The sequence below is a fragment of the Oncorhynchus mykiss genome, chromosome 25 (genome assembly GCF_057628025.1).
Source record: "Oncorhynchus mykiss isolate SJ-2025 chromosome 25, ASM5762802v1, whole genome shotgun sequence".
In the NCBI taxonomy this organism is placed as follows: domain Eukaryota; kingdom Metazoa; phylum Chordata; class Actinopteri; order Salmoniformes; family Salmonidae; genus Oncorhynchus; species Oncorhynchus mykiss.
In genome coordinates, this window is record NC_143046.1 from 3,017,067 (window position 1) to 3,027,502 (window position 10,436).

The 10,436-nt window shown below is 42.1% G+C and overlaps 1 protein-coding gene and 1 long non-coding RNA gene across 2 annotated transcripts in view; one reads left to right on the plus strand and one right to left on the minus strand.

The window, feature by feature from the left end:
* Window positions 1-7,504, plus strand: part of LOC110526785 (protein FAM193B) — a 37,742-nt gene extending 30,238 nt beyond the window's left edge. Inside the window, exons 9-11 of the mRNA XM_090221233.1 lie at window positions 2,716-3,652; window positions 4,464-4,539; window positions 4,745-7,504. Of these exons, the coding sequence (XP_090077359.1) occupies window positions 2,716-3,652; window positions 4,464-4,539; window positions 4,745-4,817 (1,086 nt within the window). The 3' untranslated portion in view covers window positions 4,818-7,504. The remainder of the gene's footprint in view (window positions 1-2,715; window positions 3,653-4,463; window positions 4,540-4,744) is intronic.
* A 328-nt stretch (window positions 7,505-7,832) lies between these two features.
* On the minus strand, window positions 7,833-8,991 carry LOC149971513 (uncharacterized). The gene is made up of 2 exons (XR_016492045.1): window positions 8,248-8,991; window positions 7,833-8,119 (listed from the first exon to the last, which is right to left on the minus strand). It is a non-coding gene; the product is annotated as an uncharacterized LOC149971513 (long non-coding RNA).
* Window positions 8,992-10,436: the final 1,445 nt, after the last annotated feature.

Sequence of the window (10,436 nt, forward strand, 5' to 3'; positions counted from 1 at the left end):
GTTTAAATGTTGGTTTATTAAACTGGCAGTTTAGCAGTTTAAATGTTGGTTTATTAAACTGCCAGTTTAAATGTTGGTTTATTAAACTGCCAGTTTAAATGTTGGTTTATTAAACTGGCAGTTTAGCAGTTTAAATGTTGGTTTATTAAACTGGCAGTTTAGCAGTTTAAATGTTGGTTTATTAAACTGGCAGTTTAAATGTTGGTTTATTAAACTGGCAGTTTAGCAGTTTAAATGTTGGTTTATTAAACTGCCAGTTTTAAATGTTGGTTTATTAAACTGACAGTTTAGCAGTTTAAATGTTGGTTTATTAAACTGGCAGTTTAGCAGTTTAAATGTTGGTTTATTAAACTGGCAGTTTAGCAGTTTAAATGTTGGTTTATTAAACTGCCAGTTTTAAATGTTGGTTTATTAAACTGGCAGTTTAGCAGTTTAAATGTTGGTTTATTAAACTGCCAGTTTAAATGTTGGTTTATTAAACTGGCAGTTTAAATGTTGGTTTATTAAACTGGCAGTTTAGCAGTTTTAAATGTTGGTTTATTAAACTGGCAGTTTAGCAGTTTAAATGTTGGTTTATTAAACTGGCAGTTTAAATGTTGGTTTATTAAACTGGCAGTTTAAATGTTGGTTTATTAAACTGGCAGTTTAAATGTTGGTTTATTAAACTGGCAGTTTAGCAGTTTTAAATGTTGGTTCATTAAACTGGCAGTTTAAGTGTTGGTTTATTAAACTGGCAGTTTAGCAGTTTAAATGTTGGTTCATTAAACTGGCAGTTTAAGTGTTGGTTTATTAAACTGGCAGTTTAGCAGTTTAAATGTTGGTTTATTAAACTGGCAGTTTAGCTGTTTTAAATGTTGGTTTATTAAACTGGCAGTTTAAATGTTGGTTTATTAAACTGGCAGTTTAGCAGTTTTAAATGTTGGTTCATTAAACTGGCAGTTTAAGTGTTGGTTTATTAAACTGGCAGTTTAGCAGTTTAAATGTTGGTTTATTAAACTGGCAGTTTAGCAGTTTTAAATGTTGGTTTATTAAACTGGCAGTTTAAATGTTGGTTTATTAAACTGGCAGTTTAGCAGTTTAAATGTTGGGTCATTAAACTGGCAGTTTAAATGTTGGTTTATTAAACTGGCAGTTTAGCAGTTTAAATGTTGGTTTATTAAACCGGCAGTTTAAATGTTGGTTTATTAAACTGGCAGTTTAAATGTTGGTTTATTAAACTGGCAGTTTAGCTGTTTTAAATGTTGGTTTATTAAACTGGCAGTTTAAATGTTGGTTTATTAAACTGGCAGTTTAAATGTTGGTTTATTAAACTGGCAGTTTAAATGTTGGTTTATTAAACTGGCAGTTTAAATGTTGGTTTATTAAACTGGCAGTTTAAATGTTGGTTTATTAAATTGGCAGTTTAAATGTTGGTTTATTAAACTTGCAGTTTAGCAGTTTAAATGTTAGTTTATTAAACCGTCAGTTTAAATGTTGGTTTATTAAACTGGCAGTTTAGCAGTTTAAATGTTGTTTTATTAAACTGGCAGTTTAGCAGTTTTAAATGTTGGTTTATTAAACTGGCAGTTTAAATGTTGGTTTATTAAACTGGCAGTTTAGCTGTTTTAAATGTTGGTTTATTAAACTGGCAGTTTAAATGTTGGTTTATTAAACTTGCAGTTTAAATGTTGGTTTATTAAACTGGCAGTTTAAATGTTGGTTTATTAAACTGGCAGTTTAAATGTTGGTTTATTAAACTGGCAGTTTAAATGTTGGTTTTTTAAACTGGCAGTTTAAATGTTGGTTTATTAAACTGGCAGTTTAGCTGTTTTAAATGTTGGTTTATTAAACTGGCAGTTTAAATGTTGGTTTATTAAACTGGCAGTTTAGCTGTTTTAATTGTTGGTTTATTAAACTGGCAGTTTAAATGTTGGTTTATTAAACTGGCAGTTTAGCAGTTTTAATCGTTGGTTTATTAAACTGGCAGTTTAGCAGTTTTAATCGTTGGTTTATTAAACTGTCAGTTTAGCAGTTTTAATTGTTGGTTTATTAAACTGTCAGTTTAGCAGTTTTAATCGTTGGTTTATTAAACTGTCAGTTTAGCAGTTTTAATCGTTGGTTTATTAAACTGTCAGTTTAAATGTTGGTTTATTAAACTGGCAGTTTAGCAGTTTTAATCGTTGGTTTATTAAACTGTCAGTTTAGCAGTTTTAATCGTTGGTTTATTAAACTGTCAGTTTAGCAGTTTTAATCGTTGGTTTATTAAACTGTCAGTTTAGCAGTTTTAATCGTTGGTTTATTAAACTGTCAGTTTAGCAGTTTTAATCGTTGGTTTATTAAACTGTCAGTTTAGCAGTTTTAATCGTTGGTTTATTAAACTGTCAGTTTAGCAGTTTTAATCGTTGGTTTATTAAACTGTCAGTTTAGCAGTTTTAATCGTTGGTTTATTAAACTGTCAGTTTAGCAGTTTTAATCGTTGGTTTATTAAACTGGCAGTTTAGCAGTTTTAATCGTTGGTTTATTAAACTGGCAGTTTAGCAGTTTTAATCGTTGGTTTATTAAACTGGCAGTTTAGCAGTTTTAATCGTTGGTTTATTAAACTGGCAGTTTAAATGTTTGTTTATTAAACTGGCAGTTTAAATGTTGGTTTATTAAACTGGCAGTTTTGGTTCATTAAACTTATTGCTGCTTTTCTTCTCTTTTCTAAAATAACAATGTTGACCTTCGACCTTGCAGGACTCTATCCGTGCGTCGTTCTCCATGTACGACCTCAACCTGGATGTGAATGACTTCCCGAAGAAGGCTGCTACTCTGGAGGGCAACCATCTTCTCTCCCACCTCAACGGCTCCTCCTGCTCTGACCTGCAGCAGATAGACCTCGACCTGGCCCCTCTCTCCCTGGGTACCTTCAAGAGCCACCTGGACCTGGTCAGCGGCTGGGAGGAGGCCCATCCCCGGGACAACTCCCCCATCGGCCCCATCTCAACCCCTGCTAGTACTACTGTACCTGGGGTAGGGGGACCAGGGGTTGGTACTGGGGGGAAGGATGTTCACAGGCTCCACACCACCCCCAGCCTCTCCAAGCTGATCCGGGTGCGCTCCCCAGAGAGGTGCCTCTCTGCTAGGCCTGAGAATAAACACCAGGCCCCTGCGTCGATCCAGACCCAGGCCTCTATTAAGGTAGCTAAGCCTAAAGAGGAGACCCCAGCTGAGCCCAAGAACATTACTACTCCTACTCCTGGGGTTAATGCTGGGGCTGGCAAGCTGAAGAAGGGCAAGAAGCAGCAACGTCAGGACCAGCTGCCTCCAGAACAGAACCAGACCAGACCCGGATCCAAAGCAGCTGCGGAGTCGCAGAAAACTGGCCCCAACAGTTCTGATGCTATGGGTTCTAAGGCTGGTTCTGGTTCCAAACCACCACCTCACTCGGCTGAGAGCCAGAGAACCGGGGCAAGGAGGGCGGAGGAGACCAGACCCACCCGGCAGCAGGCCACCAACGGGACAGTGAGTAGCACCGGTGCCCCCAGCACCCAAAGAGGGAAGGGGGAGGAGCAAGAGGCCAAAGGTCACTCTGTCACCTCAGCCAATCACAACCAAGCCCAGCAGCAGCAGCAACCCAAGGGGAAGAATAAGAAGAACAAGAACAAGGGAGAGAAAACCAGCCGCAACATCGGTACGTTAGTTTAGACAACCCTCTAGTTGACTGTCTCTTGTGTAATACATGTTGTAGGAGAGGAGACATGTCAGGTACGTTAGTTTAGACAACCCTCTAGTTGACTGTCTCTTGTGTTATACATGTTGTAGGAGAGAAGACATGTCAGGTACGTTAGTTTAGACAACCCTCTAGTTGACTGTCTCTTGTGTAATACATGTTGTAGGAGAGGAGACATGTCAGGTACGTTAGTTTAGACACCCCTCTAGTTGACTGTCTCTTGTGTTATACATGTTGTAGGAGAGGAGACATGTCAGGTACGTTAGTTTAGACAACCCTCTAGTTGACTGTCTCTTGTGTAATACATGTTGTAGGAGAGGAGACATGTCAGGTACGTTAGTTTAGACAACCCTCTCGTTGACTGTCTCTTGTGTAATACATGTTGTAGGAGAGGAGACATGTCAGGTACGTTAGTTTAGACACCCCTCTAGTTGACTGTCTCTTGTGTTATACATGTTGTAGGAGAGGAGACATGTCAGGTACGTTAGTTTAGACAACCCTCTAGTTGACTGTCTCTTGTGTAATACATGTTGTAGGAGAGGAGACATGTCAGGTACGTTAGTTTAGACAACCCTCTCGTTGACTGTCTCTTGTGTAATACATGTTGTAGGAGAGGAGACATGTCAGGTACGTTAGTTTAGACAACCCTCTAGTTGACTGTCTCTTGTGTTATACATGTAGGAAAGGAGAAGTCAGTGTGAATGATAAGGCGATCTGACAGCGTGACCGTTCGTTGGTTGTGATGTTTCTGTCCTGTCTCCTTCTCCCCCAGACGATGTGTTTCTCCCTAAAGACGTGGACCCAAAAGAAATGGATGAGATTGATCGTGAGGTGGAATACTTCAAAAGGTAACGCTCGGCCTCGGTGACGATCCGAAACATTTAGGGGCCGCTTTACCAAACAGACATTCTCCATTAAAAGTGATTCTAGACTTAGTCTTTGTCTGGGGAAACTGGACTTTTTTTGGTGAGGGGGAGGCCGGGGGGGGGGGGGCGCGCCACCAGCCTCCTGGTAATAAAACCATGTTGTGATATTTCTCTCGTCTCTCTGTAGGTTTTGCCTTGACTCTGCTAAACAGACCCGCCAGAAGGTTGCAGTAAACTGGTCCAACTTTACCCTCAAATAGGTTCCTTCCAACGCAGCCCAGTAACTGACGGGTTCTAGAATGCAGAACCCCCCCCCCAACGTGACTATGTCCATACAACCCCGACGGCCTGAGGCCTTCTCTCATTCCCACTCTTCCTCTTCTTCCTCACCAAGCCAAGGAACCCTGGTGCAACACCATTTTCCATTGGTCAGGACTGCGATGCTATTGGCTGACAGCCAGGGATCATTCACACACACAGGCCCGACTGAGGACCCGCCTCTTTGCTGTTTCACAACGAGGGAGATGAGAGATCCAGGTTGAGACACAAGACGGGTGTTGGTTCTCCGTCTATCAGATCTGATCTACTGTGTACTTCACTATGTAGTATGGAAAACAGTTACCGTTTTACAATAAAAATGTGTTTTTATTGTAATTGTGGGACATTTTAACATTGTAGAAACCTTCTTGGATTGTTATTGGTTGGTTCTATTTGGTGCTTCTGTTCTCTAAAGGTACTGACCCACGATGAACTTTTACTGTCTTTAGTTTAGGGTAATCTCCCCCATCTCTCCCTCAACACACAGCGCTCTGTTTATGGGCACTCTTTTAGATAATCAATTGTCTCTAAAGGATTTTACGTTGATTTTAAGTTCACTGTTGATCTTACGTTGATTTTAAGATCAGAATAGGTCTTATGGTTTGGAGGATGTCATGTTAGCGCACATTATACTGTCATGGACACCCCCCCACCATGTGTGGGTTGGTTATCTATACTGTCATGGACACCATGTGTGGGTTGGTTATCTATACTGTCATGGACACCCCCCACCATGTGTGGGTTGGTTATCTATACTGTCATGGACACCATGTGTGGGTTGGTTATCTATACTGTCATGGACACCCCTCCACCATGTGTGGGTTGGTTATCTATACTGTCATGGACACCCCCCCCACCATGTGTGGGTTGGTTATCTATACTGTCATGGACACCCCCCCCACCATGTGTGGGTTGGTTATCTATACTGTCATGGACACCATGTGTGGGTTGGTTATCTATACTGTCATGGACACCATGTGTGGGTTGGTTATCTATACTGTCATGGACACCTCCCCACCATGTGTGGGTTGGTTATCTATACTGTCATGGACACCCCTCACCATGTGTGGGTTGGTTATCTATACTGTCATGGACACCCCCTCCACCATGTGTGGGTTGGTTATCTATACTGTCATGGACACCATGTGTGGGTTGGTTATCTATACTGTCATGGACACCCCCCACCATGTGTGGGTTGGTTATCTATACTGTCATGGACACCCCTCCACCATGTGTGGGTTGGTTATCTATACTGTCATGGACACCATGTGTGGGTTGGTTATCTATACTGTCATGGACACCCCCCCACCATGTGTGGGTTGGTTATCTATACTGTCATGGACACCCCCCCACCATGTGTGGGTTGGTTATCTATACTGTCATGGACACCATGTGTGGGTTGGTTATCTATACTGTCATGGACACCCCCCCACCATGTGTGGGTTGGTTATCTATACTGTCATGGACACCCCTCCACCATGTGTGGGTTGGTTATCTATACTGTCATGGACACCCCCCACCATGTGTGGGTTGGTTATCTATACTGTCATGGACACCCCCCACCATGTGTGGGTTGGTTATCTATACTGTCATGGACACCCCTCCACCATGTGTGGGTTGGTTATCTATACTGTCATGGACACCCCCCACCATGTGTGGGTTGGTTATCTATACTGTCATGGACACCATGTGTGGGTTGGTTATCTATACTGTCATGGACACCCCCCACCATGTGTGGGTTGGTTATCTATACTGTCATGGACACCCCTCCACCATGTGTGGGTTGGTTATCTATACTGTCATGGACACCCCTCCACCATGTGTGGGTTGGTTATCTATACTGTCATGGACACCATGTGTGGGTTGGTTATCTATACTGTCATGGACACAATGTGTGGGTTGGTTATCTATACTGTCATGGACACCCCCTCCACCATGTGTGGGTTGGTTATCTATACTGTCATGGACACCATGTGTGGGTTGGTTATCTATACTGTCATGGACACCCCTCCACCATGTGTGGGTTGGTTATCTATACTGTCATGGACACCCCTCCACCATGTGTGGGTTGGTTATCTATACTGTCATGGACACCCCCCCACCATGTGTGGGTTGGTTATCTATACTGTCATGGACACCATGTGGACACTATCCTGGTAATGTGCTCTCATGACCCCAAATCGTACTGCTCTGATTGTGCCAACGTGTGACCCCTCATTATGACATCACAGGCTGAACCAACGCTGTTCATTAATTTAATGGTTTGTAGCTTCAACATCAAGTCTGAGTTCAAGATTGTGCCCTATTCGCTATGTAGTGCACTCCTTTAGACCAGGACCCCGTAGGGCTATAGTGAAAAGTAGTGCACTATATAGGGAATAGGGTGCAACCATAGAGTCCTCATTGAGTAAGTCATTATGGTGTAGTTTATCAATGTTCCTCAAACTGTAGGAGTCAACGACAGTGGATGACACAGAACAATAGATTCATTACCCCCTTGTACAATGCTATTATTTTGTATGAAATTGTGACAAATGGTTGTGTTTTAAACAAAAATGAACGTTTGGAAAGTAATCAACGACACTAATATAAACTCGATCTTTTTTTTTTAAATAAATAAATAAATAAACATAAGATTTATCTGGTTACTGTGTTTAACACTTGGAATCACATCTTCACAAGATGTGGTTAAATGAAACCAGATTGATTTCTCCCCTGTATATTCTATATAAGTCATGGTTATCTTCAGTGGTCAGCCTCCCCATGTTCTGATATCGAGCCATGCTCCATACTTCTCTTTATGCTTCAGAGCTGATATCTCCCATTGGTTGTTGATGTAACTGCTAATCAGAGCTGATATCTCCCATTGGTGGTTGATGGAACTGCTAATCAGAGCTGATATCTCCCATTGGTTGTTGATGGAACTGCTAATCAGAGCTGATATCTCCCATTGGTGGTTGATGTAACTGCTAATCAGAGCTGATATCTCCCATTGGTTGTTGATGTAACTGCTAATCAGAGCTGATATCTCCCATTGGTTGTTGATGGAACTGCTAATCAGAGCTGATATCTCCCATTGGTTGTTGAAGTAACTGCTAATCAGAGCTGATATCTTCCCCTATGGTGGTCTGTGATTATGGTTCTATACTGTGGCCATGTTCTCAACAGTCTTGCTTCTCAAACGGCACCCTATTCCCTATATAGTGCACTACCTGTGACCAGGGCCCATAGGGTAGTGCACTACCTGTGACCAGGGTCCATAGGGTAGTGCACTACCTGTGACCAGGGCCCATAGGGTAGTGCACTACCTGTGACCAGGGCCCATAGGGTAGTGCACTACCTGTGACCAGGGTCCATAGGGTAGTGCACTACTTGTGACCAGGGCCCATAGGGTAGTGTACTATATAGGGAATAGGGTGCTATTTGGGATGCTACACCATGGCTGCCTCATACTGTTGTCTTGATCTCTCAACTCCTTCACATACAGGATTGTATTCATTAGGTATCCAACGGAAGAAAACAGACAAACAGGAAGGGACGACTTGTACTTGTCCATTTTAACAACTTATTTTTTTTTTTTCAGTTGAAAAATGTTTGTACATAAGTGATTTTAGGGCATTTTAAACAAGTCCACAATGATAACCTGGTCTCACTGAGGTTTGGTGAGGATTTCAACCATGGTACAAAAATTCACAATACTCTCTTACCCTTCTGGGGTCATACATCTCAATAAGAACCTCTGCTGTCACTCAGTATCTTCTGAGTTCCCTTTTCTGATCAGAAAACGACCAATAGTTTAAGTGATGTTTCTGATAGAAGTGGTGCTTCGATGATTCCAAGTTAGTCATCAAAAAAACATGTCTCAAGTTTCTGTGATTTTTTTTATGTTTTATTTTATTTTTTCCTTCCAGAAAATCTGTTTCTGAAATTTTGTATCCCAGTTTATATTCAACTAGAAGACATGATCTGAAATGTGTGGAATGTAGATGTCTACTATACCGTTAATGTCGGCCTAAGACAAGTTGGCCTTTCTGTTTCTGGTTTTATTATTATTCACTTTTGATACTGTGAAAATCTTTCGTTCAGAAAGATTAAAACATTACAGTTTTGACAAAATTAAGTGTCGTGTTTTATTTCTGAGTGGTTTTAAGGATGCATCGTGATTGGGGAAAATGAATGGGGTTTTGGAAGAAATGCAGAAAAGGAGGTCTGAAGTAAACACAGGCTGAGGGGATCTGATCTGAGGTAAACACAGGCTGAGGGGATCTGATCTGAGGTAAACACAGGCTGAGGGGATCTGATCTGAGGTAAACACAGGCTGAGGAGATCTGATCTGAGGTAAACACAGGCTGAGGGGATCTGATCTGAGGTAAACACAGGCTGAGGGGATCTGATCTGAGGTAAACACAGGCTGAGGGGATCTGATCTGAGGTAAACACAGGCTGAGGGGATCTGATCTGAGGTAAACACAGGCTGAGGGGATCTGATCTGAGGTAAACACAGGCTGAGGAGATCTGATCTGAGGTAAACACAGGCTGAGGGGATCTGATCTGAGGTAACACAGGCTGAGGGGGATCTGATCTGAGGTAAACACAGGCTGAGGGGATCTGATCTGAGGTAAACACAGGCTGAGGGGATCTGATCTAAGGAGATCTGATCTGGGGTAAACAGGCTGAGGAGATCTGATCTGAGGTAAACAGGCTGAGAAGATCTGATCTGAGGAGATCTGATCTGAGGTAAACACAGGCTGAGGGGATCTGATCTAAGGAGATCTGATCTGAGGTAAACAGGCTGACGAGATCTGATCTGAGGTAAACACAGGCTGAGGGGATCTGATCTAAGGAGATCTGATCTGAGGTAAACACAGGCTGAGGGGATCTGATCTAAGGAGATCTGATCTGAGGTAAACAGGCTGACAAGATCTGATCTGAGGTAAACACAGGCTGAGAAGATCTGATCTGAGGTAAACACAGGCTGAGAAGATCTGATCTAAGGAGATCTGATCTGAGGTAAACACGGGCTGGGGAGATCACATGTTTTGTTCTATGAGATATTAGCAGTTGGTTAACATAACCTTTATGAATTATGAAGCCTTTGTATTTCTTACATAATTTCTGCGTTTATCATTCATTTTCCTCATTGCCTTTGTCCGACGAACCATGGCACAGTTTTATTTTTAATGCAAAACCCTGATGGTTCCAATCATTTTTTTTTCTTCCCTATTCATATTTACATCTTGGATTTTTGAACTACTTCATACATATGTTTAACAGTCTGATGGCCTTGAGATAGAAGCTGTTTTTCAGTCTCTCGGTCCCAGCTTTGATGCACCTGTACTGACCTCGCCTTCTGGATGATAGCGGGGTGAACAGGCAGTGGCTCGGGTGGTTGATGTCCTTGATGATCTTTATGGCCTTCCTGTAACATCGGGTGGTGTAGGTGTCCTGGACGGCAGGTAGTTTGCCCCCGGTGATGCGTTGTGCAGACCTCACTACCATCTGGAGAGCCTTACGGTTGAGGGCGGAGCAGTTGCCGTACCAGGCGGTGATACAGCCGCCAGG